Genomic DNA, 25,571 nt, shown 5'->3' with positions numbered 1-25,571 from the left:
CTTCTATATGCTGTCTACAGGAAACACATCTTAGACCCAAAGATAAACATAGGTTGAAAGTGAAAGGTTGGGAAAGATATTTCATGCAAATAACAACCAGAAAAGAGCAGGAGTGGCTATACTAATATCCAACAAATTAGACTTCAAATGTAAAATAGTTAAAAGAGACAAAGAAGGACACTATATACTAATAAAAGGAACAATTAAACAAGAAGACATAACAATCATAATATTTATGCACCGAACCAGAATGCCCCAAAATACATGAGGAATACACTGCAAACACTGAAAAGGGAAATAGACTCATATACCATAATAGTTGGAGACTTCAATTCACCACTCTCATCAATGGACAGAACATCTAGACAGAGGATCAATAAAGAAATAGAGAATCTGAATATTACTATAAATGAGCTAGACTTAACAGACATTTATAGGACATTACATCCCACAACAGCAGGATACACCTTTTTCTCAAGTGCTCATGGATCATTCTCAAAGATAGACCATATGCTAGGTCACAAAGCAAGTCTTAATAAATTTAAAATGATTGAAATCATACACAACACTTTCTCGGATCATAAAGGAATGAAGTCGGAAATCAATAATAGGCCGAGTGCCAGAAAATTCACAAATACATGGAGGCTCAACAACACACTCTTAAACAACGAGTGGGTCAAAGAAGAAATTGCAGGAGAAATTAGCAAATACCTCGAGGGGAATGAAAATAAAAACACAACATATCAAAACTTATGGGACACAGCAAAGGCAGTGCTAAGAGGGAAATTTATTGCCCTAAATGCCTATATCAGAAAAGAAGAAAAGGCAAAAATGCAGGAATTAACTGTCCACTTGGAAGAACTGGAGAAAGAACAGTAAACTAATCCCAAAGCAAGAAAAAGGAAAGAAATAACAAAGATTAGAGCAGAAATAAATGAAATTGAAAACATGAAAACAATAGAGAAAATCAATAACACCAGAAGTTGGTTCTATGAGAAAATCAATAAGATTGATGGGCCCTTAGCAAGACTGACAAAAAGAAGAAGAGAGAGGATGCAAATAAATAAGATGAGAAATGGAAGAGGAGACATAACTACTGACCTCACAGAAATAAAGGAGGTAATAACAGGATACTATGAACAACTTTACGCTAATAAATACAACAATTTAGATGAAATGGATGGGTTCCTGGAAAGACATGAACAACCAACTTTGACTCAAGAAGACATAGATGACCTCAACAAACCAATCACAAATAAAGAAATTGAATTACTCATTCAAAAGCTTCCTAAAATGAAAAGTCCAGGACCAGACGGCTTCACATGTGAATTCTATCAAACATTCCAGAAAGAATTAGTACCAACTCTCCTCAAACTCTTCAAAAAAATCAAAGTGGAGGGAAAACTACCTAATTCATTCTATGAAGCCAACATCACCCTCATACCAAAACCAGGCAAAGATATTACAAAAAAAGAAAACTACAGGCCAATCTCTCTAATGAATATAGATGCAAAAATCCTGAATAAAATTCTAGCAAATCATATCCAACAACACATTAAAAGAATTATACATCATGACCAAGTAGGATTCATCCCAGGTATGCAAGGATGGTTCAACATAAGAAAATCAATTAATGTAATACACCATATCAACAAATCAAAGGAGGAAAATCACATGATCATCTCAATTGATGCAGAGAAGGCATTTGACAAGATACAACATCCTTTCCTGTTGAAAACACTTCAAAAGATAGGAATACAAGGGAACTTTCTTAAAATGATAGAGGGAATATATGAAAAACCCACAGCTAATATCATCTTCAATGGGGGAAAAATTGAAAACTTTCCCCCTAAGATCAGGAACAAGACAAGGATGTCCACTATCACCACTATTATTCAACATTGTGTTGGAGGTTCTAGCCAGAGCAATTAGACAAGAAAAAGAAATACAAGGCATCAAAATTGGAAAGGAAGAAGTAAAACTATCACTGTTTGCAGACGATATGATACTATTCATCGAAAACCCAGAAAAATCCACAACAGAACTACTAGAGCTAATAAATGAGTACAGCAACGTAGCAGGTTACAAGATCAACATTCAAAAATCTATAGCATTTCTATACACTAGTAATGAACAAGCTGAGGGGGAAATCAAGAAACGAATCCCATTTACAATTGCAACTAAAAGAATGAAATACCTAGGAATAAATTTAACTAAAGAGACAAAAAACCTATATAAAGAAAACTACAAAAATCTGTTAAAAGAAATCACAGAAGACCTAAATAGATGGAAGGGCATACCGTGTTCATGGATTGGAAGACTAAATATACTTAAGATGTCAATCCTACCTAAATTGATTTACAGATTCAATGCAATACCAATCAAAATCCCAACAACTTATTTTTCAGAAATAGAAAAACCAATGAGCAAATTTATCTGGAAGGGCAGAGTGCCCCGAATTGCTAAAAACATCTTGAGGAAAAAAAACGAAGCTGGAGGTCTTGCACTGCCTGACTTTAAGGCATATTATGAAGCCACAGTGGTCAAAACAGCATGGTATTGGCATAAAGATAGATATATCGACCAATGGAATCAAATAGAGTGCTCAGATATAGAACCTCTCATCTATGGACATTTGATCTTTGATAAGGCAGTCAAGCCAACTCACCTGGGACAGAACAGTCTCTTCAATAAATGGTGCCTAGAGAACTGGATATCCATATGCAAAAGAATGAAAGAAGACCCATATCTCACACCCTATACAAAAGTTAACTCAAAATGGATCAAAGATCTAAACATTAGGTCTAAGACCATAAAACAGTTAGAGGAAAATGTAGGGAGATATCTTATGAATCTTGCAATTGGAGGCGGTTTTATGGACCTTAAACCTAAAGCAAGAGCACTGAAGAAGGAAATAAATAAATGGGAACTCCTCAAAATTAAACACTTTTGTGCATCAAAGAATTTCATCAAGAAAGTAGAAAGACAGCCTACACAATGGGAGACAATATTTGGAAATGACGTATCAGATAAAGGTCTAGTATCCAGAATTTATAAAGAGATTGTTCAACTCAACAACAAAAAGACAGCTAACCCAATTACAAAATGGGAAAAAGACTTGAACAGACACCTCTCAGAAGAGGAAATACAAATGACCAAAAGGCACATGAAGAGATGCTCAATGTCCCTGGCCATTAGAGAAATGCAAATCAAAGCCACTATGAGATATGGCCCACCAGAATGGCCATTATCAACAAAACAGAAAATGACAAGTGCTGGAGAGGATGCGGTGAAAGAGGCACACTTATCCACTGTTGGTGGGAATGTCAAATGGTGCAACCACTATGGAAGGCAGTTTGGCAGTTCCTCAAAAAGCTGAATATAGAATTGCCATACGACCCAGCAATACCATTGCTGGGAATCTACTCAAAGGAATTAAGGGCAAAAACTCAAATGGACATTTGCACACCAATGTTTACAGCAGCATTATTTACAATTGCAAAGAGATGGAAACAGCCAAAATGTCCATCAACAGATGAGTGTCTAAACAAACTGTGGTATATACATACGATGGAATATTATGCAGCTTTAAGACAGGATAAACTTATGAAGCATGTAATAACATGGATGGACCTAGAGAACATTATGCTGAGTGAGTCTAGCCAAAAACTAAAAGACAAATACTGTATGGTCCCAATGATGTGAATCGGCATTCAAGAATAAACTTGGAATATGTTATTGGTAACAGAGTCCAGCAGGAGTTAGAAACAGGGTAAGATAATGGGTAATTGGAGCTGAAGGGATACAGACTGTGCAACAGAACTAGATACAAAAACTCAAAAATGGACAGCACAATAATACCTAATTGTAAAGTAATCATGTTAAAACACTGAATGAAGCTGCATCTGAGCTATAGGTTTTTGTTTTGTTTTGTTTTGTTTTTTTGCTATTATTACTTTTATTTTTTTCTCTATATTAACATTCTATATCTTTTTCGGTTGTGTTGCTAGTTCTTCTAAACCGATGCAAATGTACTAAGAAACGATGATCATGCATCTATGTGATGATGTTAAGAATTACTGATTGCATATGTAGAATGGTATGATTTCTAAATGTTGGGTTAATTTCTTTTTTCCGTTAATTAATAAAAAAAGAGAAAAAATTATATTGAGGGTACGTCAAGAAGAATCATTTGGAGAAATCAGAATGCCTATGAAAATATAAAACTAGACTGTTGATTTTGAAAAGGGTGGTAGTTTCTGTCTGAGTGGAGCTGACTGCATTTCCTTGTGATGAACAGATAAACCCTATGCTCAGAGTAGATAGGTTAACCTGGTGTTTGGTCAGGGTGATAAATGTGGACTGATTCCTTCTCAGAAGTTACTCGAGGCAAAATATATCCCATTGCAGACACTGAAACCAGGACACATCCTTCCCTTCGTGTTCCAAGCATATATAAACATATATCAACATTCATTGATGACAGTTTGACTCAATTATGAAGACCTGGTCAACCCTGCTGCTAGAACTGTTCCTGGCCAGAAGGAAGCACTATAGCACAGGAGAGGTGTGTATAAATATCTTCTTTCATGGGTCATGTATTCAAACCTACTGGTCATCAGTTACCACTGGTGACTAGGGAAGCTGACTCTGATTTGGGTCTTATCTATGGGAATAAATGTGGCTAATACAGGTGTCTGTGAATGATGTTTTGGCTGGTGACCCAACACCTGCCAACCATGGGGTAGGTTGAGACCTGAGGACTGCTGTCCCAAGGACAGGTATTGTTTTGCTCCTCTCCCAGAGGTGGTAACAGATGTCTTTTCTGAATGACAAATAGGGTGACCCCCAACTCATGGCCACCTGGATCGAAGGAGCATTTCCTTATTTGGAAACAGAATTTGCAAATGTCATTGGTTACACCTGGATTTAGGATGTGTCCTAAATCCAATGACAGGTGTTCTTTTTAGAAGAAAACACAAAAGGACACACATAGATGGAAGGCTATATAAAGACAGGAAACAGAATGGAGCTATTCTGCCACAGCTAAGGAATGCCACAAACCACCAGAAGCCAGAGGACAAGAAAATCTTCTTCCCTAGAGCCTTTGGAGAGAGCATGGCCCTGCTAATGACTTGATTATGAACTTCTGGCCTCCAGAACTGGGAGAGAGTAAATTTCTTTTATTCTTAAACTACTTAAGCTATACAATTTGAGGCAATTTGTTATGGCAGCCACAGGAAACCAATACATGGATTATAGTTCTACAGCTGGATGATTACTGAGATGCCATACCTGTGTCCAAATTATGTACTCAAAGAGTTGAATGCTAGAACTTTGATATTCCCTAGAATTGGGGCTGTATGTGAACATAAAGGCTGGGGTCATTTCTCTTCCAATGGTTGCCTTGAGTGTGATGTTCACTGCCGGAGTTGTGAAAAAAACATTTGAAAGGAAAGGAATACATCATGCTTGAAAAGATATTCAAAACTCTCCACATATTGCCAGCTTTCTATGTCATGTGTAGCCAATAGAACAGGACCTGGTTTTTGTACATCTGTATCTGAAGCGCATGGAGAATAGCAACAAAAGAGAAAAGGAGAAATTGGGGTATAGACCACTAGAGGAACAAAAGGAGTACAGTTGGCCTCTTTTCTGCAGAGATTCTCAACATTGGAGGGAGCTAAGATGAAACAGAGCACTGTTGCAAGAAATTATGCATGTATCTTCATTGGGAAACATAGTGGGTTAGTTATAATTCATATGCAATTATATCAAGATCATAATTGTATCACGAGTTGGATCCCATCATTTCCTTGGCCTCAGACAGTGAAGACATTCACCCCATCTTTCTCCCTCAAAAGTGATTTAACAAGTCATTGGAAGATATGAAGTGTAAAGCAGTCAGACAATTGTGGAGTTTTGAATTAAATTCTACTGGAAGATTAAAAATTCAAATTCCCTGAATGTTTTCAGCATGCTATATGGTGGGGGCCACATTTCATTCCTTTTCTATGTGACTATGTAGTAATGGCAGCACCACTGGTTAAATTTTTGTTTTTTCTTTTCTTTTTGCTTTGTTTTGTTTTGTTTTCAGGAAGTACATGGGCCAGAAGTTGAACCTGTGTCTCCAACATGGCAGGCCGGATTTTCTACCAGTGACCTATCTTTGTAACTCCAAATTCCCTGAATTTTAATAACTAAAAGATATTATACAGTGGTACAACAGTGGCTCAGTAGCAGAATTCTTGCCTGGCTTGCTGGTGACCCAGACTCAATTCCTGGTGCCTGCTCATGAAAAAAAAAAAAAGATATTATAAAATCTGGCAGATATAATTAAGGGATTAAAAAGATGACATCAAAAGAGTAATGTTAACCAGTGCTTGAAGAAAAAAGTAAAACAATTTCATGGTTTTATTTGCAAAGATTTGTGTATTTGAAACAAACATGCAAGTGCTTTATATAATTGCTTCAAATCAGCTGCACCACATGTGTTCATATCATAGACCTGATTAAGCAAAATGTGTGAATCATCCATCTTTATATTATACTCACAGTAACAGAATTGACCAAAAAGAAAGAACCTCAGCGTGGCAAAATTGGTAGTTACCCTTCTAATTAATATATTGATCTATAAGTTCCTAAAATACAACCTGCATAGAACCCATTCAGCTTATCTTCTGTGATCTTCCTCTTTTTCTGCACTTTATATTCTTCCAGCTATTTTAGTACAAAATCCTATAATACATACTAAAAATATTAAAGGAAAATTTAATTTTTTGAAAGAAGGAGATGTTTGCCAGTCTGCGAACACAATTCTGGAAATTTATATATTTAAAATTTACCATTTCAAGTCAATGGAAAAGAGAGAGAAGAAGAGCAGGTATTGGGCATATCTGAACTTTAAAAAGTGTACCATTTTTGTAAAAGGTTTTTTCAGGACATATTTCTGAAAATATTTTGAAAGGAGTTAACATTTTCCCCCTATTTTCCTTTCAAAAAAATTTTTAATCCAATTCCTTAGTAAATGAATGTTGAAGGTAAGTTCATCAGTTTGGATGATGACATATGGTCTTTATATGTTTTCCTATGAAATTTACCATACTGCCTATTTCAGCTTGAATTCAACACCATAACCTGCAACCACTCCAATAAAAACTGGACTTTTTTTTTCTACAGCAGCAATTTAAGACGCTTATCCAAGTTAACATCTTCATCTTCTGAAATTAGAAATACTATTATTTGGTGTTTACTCTTAAAATTACCTTTCAAAATCAAGACAGAGGAGTTTGCAAAACCTTTGGTGGGTGTTTTGGAAAATATCGCGATCATGCACAGTCTGCTCTTTTGTGGCAATGGTTCAGGGGTCCCGTGACCGTGAGCAGAACGTTGTCTCCTTCACTACTTCTCAATGCGATGCAGTCACTCAGGCGGTGTTCCCATGGTGGTGGGGAAATGCTGTTCCTGAAGCAAGTCTCTCTTAGCAGCATGCAGCCACAGGAAAGAGGGCAGGGCTTGTGTCTCTGTATTCTATGGGAAGGGAGATAAAGAGTTTACACTCCCATTTTTAGAATTCATGTGCGAATTTTGAAAGAAAGAGATTTTCTCCAATAATACAATAACTTCTTAATGCTCTTTGAACCTCCACTTTTCTATCCCTTAATTCCTACCCAGTGAGTTTACTAAAATTGACCACGCAGGGAAAAGAAATAAAGCATTCTAATTGAATGAATGGAGATCGTGGAGAATGAACACATTTTTCACTTCTTAGGAATAGTGCCAGAAACATCATCTTTCATGGTTTGAAAATTTATTTTCATTCATTCCAATAGAAATTTAGAATTTCCCTAATGAGGCCTTCATTTTTGCTGCTCACAATTGAATCATGAATAACTAAATAAAATACATATTACCTGTGAGACTTAAAGAGTATGCTCTTTGCCAGGTCCTGTACCTACAGGACTAGGAATTAAACACAAACACTATCATCCATTTAAGAAGCATAAAGGTTACTATAGCCAACATAAGACGAAGGTCAACAATTATTTCAACTGCAAATTGGGTTCAAATGGGAAACTATTAGTTTTACAAATTGAAATCTTCAATGAAGTAACTGAGAGCAATAGATCAACTCTGGAAAAATGTATTCAGGAGATGAGAACCAAATTATATGATTAAATATTTATTATTGTTTCTGTACATATTCCTCTAGGGACACATATAAATTAAGTCATGCAGAGGATGCAAGCCCTGTTGCACCTTTAAGAATATAAATAAGGTCTAATTCATCCTACATTAACATTTGGAATACTGGAAATTCTAGAGGCTCATAGAGAAAGGTTAGGTTTACCAATGGTTCTAGGTAAGTTCCCCTTTTCATCATATCCTATAAAATCACACATATGTTAAGGAAAGGAGATTCTGTTGATTTGGTTTCCTCAGATTTTAGCAGCTATTCATTGGATCATACTACTGAAATCAAAAGGATCAGAAATATGCATATAAATGTATAAATAAATGCCTTGAAATATACCTGCTACCAAACATTTATGAATGACTGCAAAATACAAAACTGAAAAATAATTAGAAATAAAAAGGAATGTATGGAAAGATGTGGAATTCGGAAAGATAGAATGCAGCAACACTTAAATTATTCTTTATATTTTAGGCACTATGTGATTGCTTTACAGTTAGAATGCCTATATATATTAATTATATAAACGTATACATATATAATTAGAATAAACCAGAATTATCAAAATATGTAACTTACTAAAATTGTTTCCTTTAAAATATCCTTGATAAAATCATGACAGTCAAAACTCAAATCAGGATGGAATATTACATCTTCTTTATTTGGGCAGTTACTTAGAAAGCAAGAGAACAGGTGATGTTATCAGACCTTCTGATGAAGCTTGAGAAAGACGATGATAGGGGACTATATTCCTGTAACATCATCCTCCTGTTTGTCTCCACAGATGTCTAACTCTGAGACCATGATGATTGGAAACCGGTCTCTCTGTGCAAAATTCATGTTTGTGGCTCTTCCTGCTCTAGCAGAGTTACAACCTGTGCTCTTCATTGTGTTCTTAGCCATTTACCTGTTTACTGTGGGAGGAAACCTCCTTATCATCTACCTGATCTGTGCCACCCCTGCCCTGCGCACTCCCATGTATTTCTTCCTGATGAACCTCTCCTTTCTGGAGATGTGCTACACCACCAGTGTGGTGCCTCAGATGCTGGTGCACCTGCTGGCAGAGAACAAGACCATTAGCATGGGAGGCTGTGCAGCCCAGATGTACACATTTACCCTCTTCGGACTGACAGAATGCTGCCTGCTGGCAGTCATGGCATATGACCGCTTTGTGGCTATTTGCTACCCACTGCATTACACTCTCCTTATGGGCCCTCGTGTGTGTTTGAAGTTGGCCACAGCATGTTAGACCACCAGGGTGGTGGTGGAGTCAACCCACACTGCCTGGATCTTCACTATGCCCTTCTGTGGAACAGGAGAGATTCAGCACTTCTTCTGTGACATCTTGCCTGTGCTGAGGCTGGTTTGTGTGGATACCTCACAAAACGAACTCATGATGTTTGTTCTCTCCTTGATCTTCTTTGCGGGTCCCTGTTTGCTCATTTTGTACTCCTATATGCGTATCCTTCCGGTCATTTTGAAAATCCCCTCCGCAGCTGGCAAAGGCAAAGCTTTTTCTACATGTTCTCATATTCTAGGTGTTTCTATCTTCTATGGCACTACCTTGGCCACTTATCTCCAACCTAAGACTGCCCACGGTCCAGAAACAGAAAAGGGAACTTCACTCATATACACAGTGGTCACACCTGCTCTGAACCCTCTGATCTATACCTTGAGGAACAAGGAAGTGAAGGAAGCCTTTCAAAGGAGCCCTCTTAGACAAATGGTGTAAATCTTGATGACAGGATCACTGGGGCTGAAACTTTCACTACTCTACAGAGAAATTACACCAGGTCTGTGATACTGCAACCAATATATATTACCATTAAAGCATTTATAACCTAGAGCACAAATGCAGTTGGATTTGCTCTATGTTTTTCAATGTGATTGAAGGAGACACTGCAGGTCTTTGGGGTCCTTGTCCAGTGCAGTAAAAATGACTCCTCACTCCAGTTTGTGTGAGGAAAGAGATTTAATAGCTGGCAGATGCAGAGACCTCATGGTCTAAGGCCTGCCTCCTGAAGGACTGAAAGTACCAGATTTCTATGTATTCTCTGGATCAAAGGGAATTGGGAGGACAGAGGAAAATCACAGAGATGACATTTATGGATCCTCTGGGAAATGAGAAAAGATAGACGATGCAATGAAAAATTAGGCGTGCAATCTAGTTTCATGTTTGTATCTGGTAAAATGTAACCGACATGTATGAGGATAAACATTTGGTCAGAAACCTTTGAATGAAGGCCTGTATGTCTGTTTACTATTCATGTTGATAGTTATCAGACCTTCTGACGAAGCTTGAGAAAGACAATGATAGGGGACTATATTCCCGTAACATCATCCTCCTGTTTGGGATGTCATAAAGGTCAGGGTCACTGGTCTGGTTTATAGATAACAGTATAGAGCTATTCCTTCTACTAGAACTAAGAAACATCATTACGGGTGACTTTGCAAAAGATTAACACAGTGTTATTATCATCAATGCTGGCAACTGAGGGACCTAGGTGATTCATGCAAAGAAATCACTTTCATTATTATGCAAAGAAAACTATGCAGTAAGGTCATGAGGCTGTTGAAATATTCATTTTTCAGCAAAATGAACTGAACATCTCACATGTGCCAACTACCATTCAATTTCTCCTTCCCCAGTGGCAACAGGATGAGAGTCAGTATGTCTTGCATCATTTTAATAAGGAACATGAAATGTTCTCCTTGAGGAAAAATAAAGTGTGAATAGGATGACAAAATAGACAATTTTTATCTGATATAAACTATTAGATATATTTTCTTAAGTGGATTTCACTCTCATAATTGTTCTCCTTTTATTCCCATACTTTATAAAAACACTGTTAGTAGTTACTGATGATGACCCACACTGTGACAGAACCTAAAGATGTAATTGTAAAATCCCTTAAGGGACCATGAGTCTGCCTCAAAACTATATTCTTCATTGCTGTATTCATCTGTTGTTCTTTTTTTTATTAATTAAAGAAAAAAAAGAAATTAACACAACATTTAGAAATCATTCCATTCTACATATGCAATCAGTAATTCTTAACATCATCACATAGATGCATGATCATTATTTCTTAGTACATTTGCATCTATTTAGGAAAAGAACTAGCAAAACAAAAGAAAAAGATATAGAATGCTAATATAGAGAAAAAAACAAAAAAAATAATAATAAAAAAAGAAGAGGAAAAAGAAAAAAAAACAAAAGACACAAACAAAAAAACAAACAAAAAAAACTATAGCTCAGATGCAGCTTCATTCAGTGTTTTAACATAATTACATTACGATTAGGTAGTATTGTGCTGTCCATTTTTGAGTTTTTGTATCTAGTCCTGTTGCACAGTCTGTATCCCTTCAGCTCCAATTACCCATTATCTTACCCTGTTTCTAACTCCTGCTGGTTTCTGTTACCAATGACATATTCCAAGTTTATTCTCGAATGTCGGTTCACATCAGTGGGACCATACAGTATTTGTCCTTTAGTTTTTGGCTAGACTCACTCAGCATAATGTTCTCTAGGTCCATCCATGTTATTACATGCTTCATAAGTTTATTCTGTCTTAAAGCTGCATAATATTCCATGGTATGTATATACCACAGTTTGTTTAGCCACTCATCTGTTGATGGACATTTTGGCTGGTTCCATCTCTTTGCAATTGTAAATAATGCTGCCATAAACATTGATGTGCAAATGTCCGTTTGTGTCTTTGCCCTTAAGTCCTTTGAGTAGATGCCTAGCAATGGTATTGCTGGGTCGTATGGCAATTCTATATTCAGCTTTTTGAGGAACCGCCAAACTGCCTTCCACAGTGGTTGCACCATTTGACATTCCCACCAACAGTGGATAAGTGTGCCTCTTTCTCCGCATCCTCTCCAGCACTTGTCATTTTCTGTTTTGTTGATAATGACCATTCTGGTGGGTGTGAGATGATATCTCATTGTGGTTTTGATTTGCATTTCTCTAATGGCCAGGGACATTGAGCATCTCTTCATGTGCCTTTTGGCCATTTGTATTTCCTCCTCTGAGAGGTATCTGTTCAAGTCTTTTTCCCATTTTGTAATTGCGTTAGCTGTCTTTTTGTTGTTGAGTTGAACAATCTCTTTATAAATTCTGGATACTAGACCTTTATCTGATATGTCGTTTCTAAATATTGTCTCCCATTGTGTAGACACAATTGTCTCCCATTTCTTTTCATCAAGAAAGTGGAAAGACAGCCTACACATCTGTTGTTCTTTTTCTTTTAGAGAATCTTCACCTATAGTGACATTCATACGTGTTACTCTTATTATGAATTCTGTATTGATTTTAATGTAATATCCTTTGAGCACTGTGCATAATATTTTAGATAATTCACTACATTAATTTTGATTGATTGAATAATAAGACCCAGACTGACACAAATGACTAAACTAAAAACCTATTTTTAATAAATATTGTTTTCTTTTGATGGTATTTGATAATCAGATTGACAGAAAGAATTAAATGCATACTGTCATTTTTAAATGTGAGAGGAAATCAATGATTTCATCTTAATGATGTCTCCCTAAAATCAAACCCTAAAATATGAACTAAGAATTTATTTGAGCCGGACTCAGAATGGGAAATTTACAAGGAAAGGAGAGACCAGGGACCCCAGAGGGTCACTTCTACTGCTACCAGTATATATTACCATTAAATCATCTATAATTCAGACACAATGCAGTTGGATATGCTCTACATTTTTCAATGTGATTGAAGGGAACCCTGTAGGTCTTTGCAGTCCTTGCCAATTGTAACAAAAATGAATTGTCACACCAACTTGGTCACAGAAGAAAGAGATTTCATCTCCAGAAATACAAGGTACCTCATGGTCTAAGACCTATGTCTCCAAAGCACTGCACTAAGAGATTATATGCATTTTTTTGGATCAAAAGAATTGGGAGGGAAATCACAGAGATGATATTATGGATACTTTGGGAAATGAAAAAAGTTAGGAGATGCAATGAAAAGATTAGCAGTGCAATCTAGTTTCGTATTTGAGTTGCTAAAATGTAACTGAGATATATGGGATAAACATTTGGTAAGAAATCTTTGATCAAAGCCTGGATATCTGTTTAATATTCACATTGATCGATCCTCTATCATCAAAGTCATGGCAACTGGGCTGAGTTAGAAATAACAGTACAGAGTTATTACCTATGGTAGGAACTAAGAAACTTCATTACAGGGGGCTTTTAGAAAGATTAACAGTGTTCTTATCATCGATGCCGAGAACTGAGGGATCTAGTCGCTCTTTCATAAATATGCAACACAAATTATGTAGTTATGTCATGAGGTTATTTAAATATTCATTTTTCAACAATAATGGCTATCTCACATGTACCAGCTGCTATTCAGTATTTCCCACCCCTAGTGAGAATAAGATGATGGTCAGTATGTTTATGTTTTGCACCATTGTAAGGAACATGAAATTTACTCTTGAAGAAAAGTAAAATGTGAATAGGAAGAAAATAACTAACAATTTTTTGTCTTATGTAGACTATTAAATATATTTTCTTAAATGAACTGCAGTCTCTTAATTGCTCTTCTTTTATTCCCATACATCATAAAAAATACTGCTGTTGGTAATTATTGATGAGTGATGCACGGTGTGATACAACCCTAAATATATAACTTGTAAAAGCTCTTAAGAGACCATGAAGCTTCCCCAAACAATATTCTTCATTGCTTTATCCATTTGTTTTTGTTCTGTTTTCAGAGAGCTTCCTCCATAGTGACATTCACACTTGTTACTCCTATTATGAATCCTGTATTGACTTCAATATAATTTCCTTCATGCACTGTCCATATATCCTAGATATTTAACTACATTAGTTTTTCCTCGTCAAATAATAAAGACCAAGAATGCCACAAGTGACTAAAGAAAAAACCTATTTTTAGACATTATTTTCCATTGACATTTTTGATAACTAGATTGACAAAAAGAACTACATGTATACTGTTATTTTGTAAATGTGAGAGATAGTCATTGAATTCACCTTAGTGATGTTTCCCTAGAATCAAGTCCAAAGAAAAGAGCTAATAATTTATTTGAGAGAGGATGAACATGGGAAAATTATGGGGAGGCGAGATGTCAGGCACCACAGAGGGCATTTAGAATATTCCTGAGAGAAAGAGCATAAAACACAATCCAAAAACTCACCATCTAGGTGCAGGTAGTTGGAATATACACACCCTGGTCAGCAATCACTGCTGGAGGGCCATGCCTGGGAGGTGCTGACTCTGAACCTGCTGCTCTGCTGCCAGCTGGGGCAGACTTCTGGAAATGCCTGCAGGTCAGGGATGTGGATATCGGGCAGCTGGAACTCAAAGGCAGCACCTTGAAAATGTAAAGCCCAAGGAATTTGGGAAAGGACTCAGTCATCAACAGGTGCAAGTTGACTCTTTAGAAGGACCCTTGTATGTGAAATAGTAAAAATGGTGAAGTGGGTATGTAAAATATATGCTTGGTGTAAATATAGTTCGGGGATTTATATCATGTGGTAGTTTGATTCAGTTGTCAACTTGGCCAGGTGAACATACCTAGTCTTGTTGCTGCGGACATAAGCCAATGGTACGTGAATCTCATCTGTTGTTAATTACATCTGGAGTCAGCTAGGAGGTGTGTCTGCTGCAATGAGTGACGCTTGACTTAATTGGCTGGTGCTTAAATGAGAGATCACAATGTAGCAAAGCTAAGCAGCTCGGCATTCCTCATCTCAGCACTAGCAGCTCAGCCCAGGCCTTTGGAGTTGCAGAAAGAAGTCACCTCGGGGAAAGTTGTTGGAACCCAGGGGCCTAGAGAGAAGACCGGCAGAGACCATCCTGTGCCTTCCACATAAGAAAGAACCTCAGTGGAAAGTTAGCTGCCTTTCCTCTGAAGAACCAACAAAATAAATCCCCTTTTATTAAAAGCCAATCCGTCTCTGGTGTGTTGCATTCCGGCAGCTAGCAAACCAGAACATATCACAACACTTACTTTTCTCTCATTCATTTTCCATCTTATTGGAGTGGTAGGTTAGTTCCCAAAGTCTGAGCTATTGCTTCATATAATAGACAATTAACAGGGGAAAAATGTAAATCATACCATATCAAGTTTTTGCATAATAGCTCCAATTTTGTTGACCCCCTGATTTTCTTTTTGATGTATAAAATTCCTTCCTTTCTTAAAGTAAATTCACAAATACAGAATTTTACATTTATCATTAAATGGAAGAAATATAGGTGCAAGTCTAACAATAGATTCACCCAGAATGTAAGTAAGGCTATTTTTCAGAGATACCCAGAAAACTATTTCTCAGAAATAAAGCTAAATATAATTACTCCATTTCACTCTCTTTCTCTGCATCTGCTTGATGCTATGCATAAACAATGAAAAATGCAATCAGCTACTTAACCATTTGTTTATCAAAATATGCACGATGATAAATATTTTAATGTTTTATATTAGATAGTGTAATACTACTTGACGTGCTTTTAGCATCATATATCCCCATTATCTTAATGATTTAAAAAAATGTTTGATAATCCATATAAGACACTCAACAGCACTTTCAGGACCTTTTTGTTTGTTTGTTTCATTCTGTTGTTACTTTAAATATTGAGGTCCATTGGCAGAAGAACAGCTTGGCTGTTTTAAAATCCACATCCCCCCAGTATGCTTAACATCATCCAATAACAGAAGAGCCAATTAAGTTTTGGAATGTATATAGCTTATGCTGATTCAATAGGGAAACCAAAGATTTATTAAAGGTCACCTGAGACTGAGTATTCACATGCTAAGTTATTTATTCTTAGTTTTATTAATATTGATATGTTTTGATGCATATCAGTGAAAGATCACTTTCAATCATTTTGAGGCATTCTTCTGTACTTAAACATTGATTTATTTGTAGTTCCAGGAAGATGGTGGAAGAGGATAGGTCGAGCTCACTACTGCTCCAAGGAACAGCTAGTGAACAGACAGGTAGGCTACTGGGATGGTGATTCCTGGGTGATGTGACCTGGGAGGGTCTTCTACACCACATAAGGAGGCCCTGGTTGCAAAAGCTGAAGAACTGAGACCCAGAGAAATGGAGACCATCCATATAGTGCAAACAGCCTAATGTACCCCTTTCTAAACAGTAGACTGGAGCCCTCAGAAGTGCACGGATGGGGAGAAAGGGACTACAAAGAAAAACAAGCCTATTTCTTGAATGTGCTACCTTCGCTGGTGTGGCCCCATGACCTGTGACTCACCCCACACCCCAAGCACCTGAACACCGTCACCCATAATCCCCTGCCTGCTACCCCTCCGCACACACCTGTACCTGCCCCCCACCCCCATCCCAAATGGACACATGCCCCTCACAGCCCAACCCACCTTTCTTGCACACAACCAGATTATGCCCACCCCTAGTCCATACAGTTACGCAACACTGCGCGGTCCCCCAAGCTCTGTGCACGTCTACACCAGTTTAGGGCCCTCCCAGATCTGCACACATGCCAGACCCCAAGTCACATACCCCAGTACTGGGCAAGCATTGACCTGTGCATCTAGGCCACACCCGACCCCGGCACATGCAGATACAACCTCGAACATTGACCTTGAGCCCTGTGCATAGGCAAATGAGGTCCCCGCCCACAGATCTGCACACCCCTACAGCCACATCTTCTCCCTGCCTCTGGGAGTTCAAGCATTCAGGCACTGACTTCTTGACCACTGTGCCCAATCATCAGCCCCACCAATATGCACCCTTCCCACACACACCCAGCAAAAGTGCCTTGCTCTATACCTCACAGTTGTTCATGGGCAAAATGTGCTTCATCGCCCTCTCCTACACATGCATGCACACCTGTTCTAATCCCTCCAAACCTGTGCACCCGTGCCTGGGCACTGCGACCCCAACACCACTCCTTCCCACATACCACAACCCTAGTGACCTGTGCCTGCCCCTACACACACCCACATCCGCATCCAGGGGTCTTTGCACCCTATCCCCTGCACAAGAAAAGACTAGCACTTTGCCCCCCCTGTGCCCCAATTTCTGTGCCACCTACGCTACACCCTGATAACCATGACCCCCATGCTCCATTTACCTACCTATTATTCTATGCACAACAGCCCCCATACATCCACACAGCTTCCAATTAGCCTCCCATCACACTCGACCTCTGTGTACCCAATGCTGCACCCTGCTCCTGCACTTCGATGTACACCTGAGTTGCATCCTGTACCCTTGGCTCCTGTACCATACATCCACAACCCCACAACCCACACCTCGTGCTCACAGGCACCAGCTTAGCATCCCCAACCTGTGCTGCAATGCATCACTACACTGTTGTGCCCCCACACGCCACCTGACATCCTGCTTCACATCCATCCTGCAAACACAAAGCTTTAGACTACAGAAGGAAATTAATTTCCAAAGGGAACTTATCAAGATATTTACATGCTTCAAAGACATAAGAAGATCACTAAGCATATCATGATTCAGGCAGATAGAGCCCAGCTTACTAACCAAATGAAACACTGGAGTAGACATAGATTTTGGAACATTTTATCAAAGATGTTCATATACCACTACCAAATAAAATAAATGGGATGGCTAATGATATAAAAGAAATCAAGAACACACTGGGCGAGCATAAAGAGGGATTTGAAAGAATAAGTGGAAAAATAGGAGATATCACAAAGATTAAAGATGGTGAAGGCCAAATCAAAGTATACTCGAGACCCACAACAGCAGAATTGAAGAGACAGAAGAAAAAATAAGAGAACTAGAGGACAGAACAACTGATTTCAAACACTCAAAACAGCAAATGGCAAAATAGATGGAAAAATGTTAATTGGATCTCTGGGAAATAATGGCCAAAACAAAGCACGCAAATATAAGAATCACTGGTGTCCCAGCAGGAGAAAAGGAGACTAAAAGTTTGGGAAGATTAGCTGAGGGTATATTGGGGGATTCCACAACCTTTATAAAAGGCATACATATGTAAATCAGAGAAGGTCAGTGAACTCCAAACAGATTAAATCCAAACAGGCTACCCCCAAGACACCTACTAATCAGACTGTCAAATGTTGATGAGAAGCAGAAAATCCGGAAAGCAACAAGAGAAAAACAATCTACTATGTACAAGGGAAACCACAGAGGACTGAATTCAGACTACGCAACTGGCATTATGGAAGCAAGAAGGCAGTGGTGCTACATTTAAGATACTGAAAAAGAAAGACTTATAGCCAAGAACTCTGTACTCAGCCAATTGTCCTACAAAACTGTCACTGTGTGATCAACAATGCCATCCAGACCAAAAAGGGAAAAGAAGTGCAACAAATAAGATATCGGTGGCTGAGAGAGTTCAAACAGAGTTGAGAGGAGACACTGGAGGTCACTCTTATGCAGTGTCACTTAGGCATTGCTACATATCATAACTTGCCAAATCCCAACCAAAACCATTCCAGCCCATCCTAAAGAACCCCTAGGGCATTATGCAAGATTCTATAAAGGTTCCATGTACTAAGACAACTTCTCAGAAACCTACAACTTCCAAATAGGTCCCTGAACCAGGTAAGACCTGAAACACAGAAGGGTCAGTGTCTCCAGAGCTCCTTACCCCATATTATTGACAGTCCCTTCCAACATGAAAAAGTTAGAATGAGCATAGCTCAAATATCCCTAAAGAGTGCGAGAAAGATCAAAGGTAATTGGGAAGTTATACAGAGAAGGTAGAGCTTAATAAAGTAGTACGATTGCTAAATCGTTATAGTGATATTTCTTTTAATTTCCACTATCTTAGAGCAACTAGAAGTAAAAACCTAAAATTGTGGAATTATAACCCATACAAAACTCTGAAATCTGTTCTACAACCAATTGCAGTGCTGTGTTTGAAATGTATTGCTTTTTTGCTTATATGTTATTTTTGCCAAAAAAGAAAAAATGTTGATTGTGATGATATAAAAGAAAGTATTTATTGCTTCCCACCTACAATGTTCTGGAGAAGGTAGAAGGAAAAATCTGATTTGGTGTTAAGGTATCCCAAGACAAATGCTGGGATCTATCCTGTAAATTATTGTTGGAGAGTGCTTTGAAAACTACTGTTTTTTTCTTTCTTTGCTTTGTATATATGCTATATTATATGATAAAGCAAAAGTTTAAAAAATTGATTTATTTGCAGTGTTGTAGGGCAGCTTGAAGGGAAAACCTGAAATCCTGGAACTGTAACCCATACCAAACACTGAAATCTATTCTATCCCTACTTATTACACTGGAGGTGGGTGTGGGGGGAAATACGGATGTGTGGGGAAAGTTAGTAGGGAGGCAGTTGCAGGTGATGGGGTTCAGGTGCGTGGGGTGTGGGATGAGTCATGGCTTATGGTAACTGTACATTCTAAATAAACTTACAAATACTATATTTAAATATTTCAAAATTAGGAACACATAGTGTTCACTTTATAGACCTGATTAAGCCGGTCACCCCTGCCCTGCGCACTCCCATGTATTTCTTCCTGATGAACCTCTCCTTTCTGGAGATGTGCTACACCACCAGTGTGGTGCCTCAGATGCTGGTGCACCTGCTGGTGGAGAACAAGACCATTAGCATGGGAGGCTGTGCAGCCCAGATGTATGCATTTACCCTCTTCAGACTGACAGAATGCTGCCTGCTGGCAGTCATGGCTTATGACCACTTTGTGGCTATTTGTTACCCACTGCATTACACTCTCCTTATGGGCCCTCGTGTGTGTTTGAAATTGGCCACAGCATGTTGGACCGCCGGGGTGGTGGTGGAGTCAGCCCAAACCGCCTGGATCTTCACTCTGCCCTTCTGTGGAACAGGAGAGATTCAGCATATCTTCTGTGACATCAGGCCTATGGTGAAGCTAACTTGTGTGGATACCTCACAGAACGAGATTGTGATATTTGCTGTCTCTGTGCTCTTCATTATGAGTCCCGGTTTGCTCATTCCGTGCTCCTATATACTTATCCTTGTATCCATTTTGAGAATCCCCTCCACAGCTGGCAAACACAAAGCTTTTTCTACTTGTTCTTCTCAAATCTTAATTATTTCTCTCTTCTATGGCACTGCCTTGTCCACTTATCTCGAACCTAAGACCGCCCACAGTTCAGAAACAGACAAGGCAACTACATTCATGTACACAGTGGTCACGCCTGCTTGGAAACCTCTGAGTTATGTTTTGAGGAACACGGAAGTGAAGGAAATTTTCAAAGGAGTCCTCTTAGACAAATGGTGTAAATCTTGTTGACAAGATCCTGGGGCTGAGATTTTCACTACTCTACGGAGAAATTACACCAAGTCTATGATACTGCTACCAGTATATATTACCATTAAATCATCTATAATCCAGACACAATACAGTTGGATTTTCTCTACATTTTTCAATGTGATTGAAGGGGACCCTGTAGGTCTTTGGGGTCCTTGCTGAGTGTAACAAAAATGAATCATCCCAACAATTTGGTCACAGAAGAAAGAGATTTAATCTCCAGAAATACAGGGTAACTCATGGTCTAAGACCTACTTCTCCAAAGCACTGCACTAAGAGATTATATGCATTTTTTGGAACTAGGAGAATTGGGAGGGAAATCACAGAGATGATATTACGGATTCTTTGAGAAATGAAAAAAGTTAGGGGATGCAATGAAAGATTAGCAGTGCAATCTAGTTTCGTATTTGAGTTCGCTAAAATGTAACTGAGATATATGGGGCAAACATTTGGTAAGAAACCTTTGATCAAAGCCTGGATATCTGTTTAATATTCACATTGATCGATCCTCTGTCATCAAGGTCAGGGCAACTGGGCTGGATTAGAAATAATGGTACAGAATTATTACCTATGGTAGGAACTAAGAAACTTCATTACAGGGGGCTTTTAGAAAGATAAACAGTGTTCTTATCATCGATGCTGGGAATGAGGGAACTAGTTGCTCTTTCATAATTATGCAACAGAAATTACGTAGTAATGTCATGAGGTTGTTTAAATATTCATTTTTCAACAATAATGGCTATCTCACATGTACCAGCTACTATTCAATTTTTCCCAACCCCAGGGAGAATTGGATGATGGTCAGCATGTTTTGCACCATTTTAAAGAACATGAAATATTATTCTTGAAGAAAAGTAAAATGTGAATAGGAAGAAAATATTAACAATTTGTCTAATATAGACAATTAAATATATTTTCTTAAATGGACTGCAGTCTCTTAATTGCTCTTCTTTTATTCCCATACATTATAAAAAAACTGCTGTTGGTAATTATTGATGAGTGATGCACGGTGTGATACAACCCTAAATATATAACTTGTAAAAGCTCTTAAGGGACCATGAAGCTTTCCCAAACAATATTCTTCTTTGCCTTATCCATTTGTTTTTGTTCCGTTTTTAGAGAAGCTTCACCCATAGTGACATTCACACTTGTCACTCCTATTATGAATCCTGTATTGACTTCAATATAATTTCCTTCATGCACTGTCCATATATCCTAGATATTTAATTACATTAGTTTTTCCTCATCAAATAATAAAGATCAAGAATACCACAAGTGACTAAACAAAAAACCTATTTTAGACATTATTTTCCGTTGACATTTTTGATAATTAGATTGACAAAAAAAACTACATGTATACTGTTATTTTGTAAATTTTAGAGGTAGTCCTTGAATTCATCTGTGATGTTTCCCTAGAATCAAGCTGTGTTAGTTAGATTCAGTTGTCAACTTGGCCAGGTGAGCATACCTAGTTTTGTTGCTGCGGACATAAGCCAATGGTATGTGAACCTCATCTGTTGCCAGTTACATCTGCAGTCAGTTTGGAGGCGTGTCTGCTGCAATGAGTGATGTTTGACTTAATTGGCTGGTGCTTAAATGAGAGATTGCAAGGTAGCACTGCTAAGCAGCTTGGCATTCCTCATCTCAGCACTTGCAGCTCAGCCCGGGCCCTTGGAGATGGAGAAAGAAATTACCCCGGGGAAAGTTGTTGGAACCCAGGGGCCTGGAGAGAAGACCAGCAGAGACCATCCTGTGCCTTCCACGTAAGAAAGAACCTCAGTGGAAAGTTAGCTGCCTTTCCTCTGAAGAACCAACAAAATAAATCCCCTTTTATTAAAAGCCAATCCATCTCTGGTGTGTTGCATTCCGGCAGCTAGCAAACTAGAACACAAGCCCTAAGACAAGAGCTAATAATTTATTACAGAGGGGCTCAACGTGGGAAATTTATGGGAAGGGGAGAGGCCAGGGACCACAGAGGGCCACTAGAATATTCATGAGAGAAAGAGCATAAAACACAATCCAGAAACTCGCCATCTAGGTGCAGGTAGTTGGAATATACACACTATGGTCAGCAATCAACTCTAGAGGGCCCTGCCTGGGAGGTGCAGGCTCTGAATCTGCTGCTCTGCTGCCAGCTGGAGCAGACTTCTAGAAATGCCTGCAAGTCAGGGATGCAGATATTGGGCAGCTGGAAATCACAGGCAGCACCTTGAAAATGTAAATCACTCCAATTTAAAATTCTTATATACTTTCAAATGTTGATAGTACTTCTTCCCGGTTTTCCTGTCTTTCCTTGTACTGAGTTCACAGTGCTTTACATGGACAACAATGGTTTTTGTCAAGTTATCACTTTAGCTTATATGGTCCACCATGGTGAGGGTCAGAAATGTGGAGTATATTAGTAGAATTAGAAACAGAGTGGCCATATGTGAGATTTTATATTCAGAGACTGAACATCACTACAAGTAGTACCTGTACAAAGTATCCATTACCTGTGGCTGGACAACATGATTTTCTGCTTTTCCTATTGGGAACAAAATGAGTGATTTTCATTGAAGATGGGGTGCTGTGATAGTCTTCATGAAGTCACCTTCAGAAAAGTGCAATATCCTAGCCACAATCTGTATAGCAGCAAAGCCTCAGACCCTCCAAAGATGTCTTGGTTGGCTCTGAGACATAGCAAATGCCTCACAATGGACACAGATGCCAGTCTGGTGGCTGCTGGTCATCATGGAGTATCTGATCTATATGGTTTTACTCCTACTTTTAAACACATGCACTGTGCAAAACCACTTAGAAAAGCTTTGCTGCTTCCATGTATTAATCAAAAGGGGGAAGAGAGAAATGAGATAACTAAAGTCAGTGATTGAGAGATTTCAAACAGAGATGAGAGTTAATCCTGGAAATTATTCTTACATATTCTATAGCTATCCCCTTTTTAGCTTATGGTGTATTACAGTGGCTAGAGAGTAGTATATGAACTGGAGAGCTGTGTTCCAGGAGCCTTGTTCTTTGAAGTTAATTGTATAATGACATACCTTCTCCTGTGTGACTGTGTGATAGTGAAAATGTTGTGTCTGATGGACATGGGCAGATGGGTAAAAAATATGGATGAAAAATAAATAAAAAATGGGTGAATAAAGGTTAAAATAAGTCGGGTAGATGGAAATACCAGTGAGAGGGTCAATGAGAGGGAGGAGTAAGGGTTACGTATGTGTGAGGCTTTTTTTCTTTTTTCTATTTTATTGCTTTTTTTGGAGTGATGAAAATTTTCAAAAAATGATCATGGTGATGAATACACAACAATGTGATGATATTGTAAGCCACTGAATGTATGGTATGTATCAAATGTTTGTATGTTAAGAATGTTTGTATGTCAAGTTTCATCAATAAATTACATTTAAAGAAAAGAAAGAAAATGTCCCTTTTCTCCTCGGTCTGGCTTTCAATATCGTCTGAGACATTCCATCTTTTGTAGTACAGGATTCTAGACTAAGGATTCTTGTACCAAGCAAGGTATAGTCTTTGACGTTCTGAGAAGTGATCTCTGGTTTTGGCCCATGGGAATCGGGTACTTTCCAATGGGAGTGTCTCCCCCTGAAGCAAGAAGTGAGGTTTTCAGGGTAAGCAGAAGCCCTGGCTATCCTAATTAGAGTTAGTTAAGCCTATGAAAGCCAGTAAGCCCCGAGCATGCAGGCTCTGGCTATCTGCTCATTCCTGAAATAAAAACAAAAAGAGATCCACACTGGGGCCAGAATTAATGTTTCTGGATTCTCTCATACTCCAAAACCCTGGGATTCAAAATGGTGCTGCATTCCCAAGGAAAAGAAAAAAGGAAAACTCTTCTTTTAGTGAAACTTATTTTATTGACTGCCTCAAACCTATTTTATTGCTTGGGGTCCAAACACTTCCTTCCTAAGCTAATAGTATGAAAAAATTAGCATCCATACATATCATGAGAGACAAACGAATACCAGATGTTTATTTAGAAGACGGCATATGGGTTCCAATGAGCAAACACACAGAAATGCCATACTGCAGAATTTATGGGAAGAAAACTTTCTGTGTAGAAATGGAATAAATTAATAAAAAGCCATGGTTACCAATAAGATGCTTTTCCAATACATCTATTACTGACAGCACCAAGCTCCCCCATGTTGACTCATTACTTGTACAGCCAAAACTGACTTTAAGTATCAGAATCTCCCATGGTCAGTACTTTTTAAATCTTTCAAAATGATAAAAATAGATGTTGATATTTTTCAAGATGGTAAAGTATTTTAAACTCATGTAATAAAGTTGATACTATATTCAGTGGACCAATTATTATAAATATATGACAGCTATGAAGAGGGCATTTTTCTCATGTGTTTAGCAATTTCAAGTGAGAACAGAGAAAAGGAAAGAGGCACTTGAAATTCTAAAGAAGCCTAAAAGTTAGATGGTAATAATTGTGCTTATTAAGAAGGTGGAATATTACCCCAGCTAACCAAGTAGTTCTTATCAACTTGCATATGAGAAGTCTGTGAATTTTATGAGGTAATTAGAGCTGTTGTGCTTACAGAATTGCCATGTTCCTGAGGATATTTTCCCTCTATATCTCAGAACAGAAAGGAATGCAGTGCCGCCAAGTATGTCAAATTATATTGAGGGCACTTCAAGAAGAATCATTTGGAGAAATCAGAATGCCTATGAAAATATAAAACTAGACTGCAGAGTTTGAAAAGGGTGGTAGTTTCTGTCTGAGTGGAACTGACTGCGTTTCCTCATGATCAACAAATAAACCCTATGCTCAGACTAGATAGGTTAACCTTGTGTTTGGTCAGGGTGATAAAAGTGGACTGATTCCTTCTCGGGAGGGCTTTTAGGTAAAATATATTCCATTGCAGATACTGAACCCAGGACACATTCCTTCCCTTCTTGTTCCAAGCATATATAAACATATATCAACATTCAATGATGACAGCTTGACTCAATTATGAAGACCTGGTCAACCCTGCTGCTAGACCTGTTCCTGGCAGGGAGGGAGCAATATAGCACAGGAGGGGTGTGTATAAATATCTTCTTTCATCGGTCATGTATTC

At 38.3% G+C, this 25,571-nt stretch overlaps 2 protein-coding genes and 1 pseudogene across 4 annotated transcripts in view; 2 read left to right on the top strand and 1 right to left on the bottom strand.

Annotated features, from left to right (window-relative positions):
* The window catches only part of LOC143690008 (uncharacterized), a 36,988-nt gene extending 17,236 nt beyond the window's left edge, over positions 1-19,752 (bottom strand). For all 3 annotated transcript variants that reach the window (XM_077168024.1, XM_077168023.1, XM_077168025.1), the window contains exons 1-2: positions 19,666-19,752; positions 7,266-7,530 (exon numbers count right to left, since the gene is read on the bottom strand). In XM_077168024.1, the coding sequence (XP_077024139.1) occupies positions 7,266-7,332 (67 nt within the window). In that variant the 5' untranslated portion in view covers positions 7,333-7,530; positions 19,666-19,752. The remainder of the gene's footprint in view (positions 1-7,265; positions 7,531-19,665) is intronic.
* Positions 8,979-9,926, top strand: LOC143690601 (olfactory receptor 10C1-like; annotated as a pseudogene).
* Positions 14,512-20,469, top strand: LOC143690600 (olfactory receptor 10A4-like). Its single transcript, XM_077168249.1, has 3 exons — positions 14,512-14,645; positions 16,121-16,191; positions 19,640-20,469. The coding sequence occupies exons 1-3, from the start codon at positions 14,512-14,514 to the stop codon at positions 20,467-20,469; spliced, it is 1,035 nt and encodes a 344-aa protein (XP_077024364.1).
* The last annotated feature ends 5,102 nt before the right edge of the window (positions 20,470-25,571 follow it).

Source organism: Tamandua tetradactyla, chromosome 7 (genome assembly GCF_023851605.1).
Source record: "Tamandua tetradactyla isolate mTamTet1 chromosome 7, mTamTet1.pri, whole genome shotgun sequence".
Lineage (NCBI taxonomy): Eukaryota > Metazoa > Chordata > Mammalia > Pilosa > Myrmecophagidae > Tamandua > Tamandua tetradactyla.
Note: the sequence above shows the minus strand (reverse complement) of the source record. Positions and strands in the feature narration are given on the sequence as shown.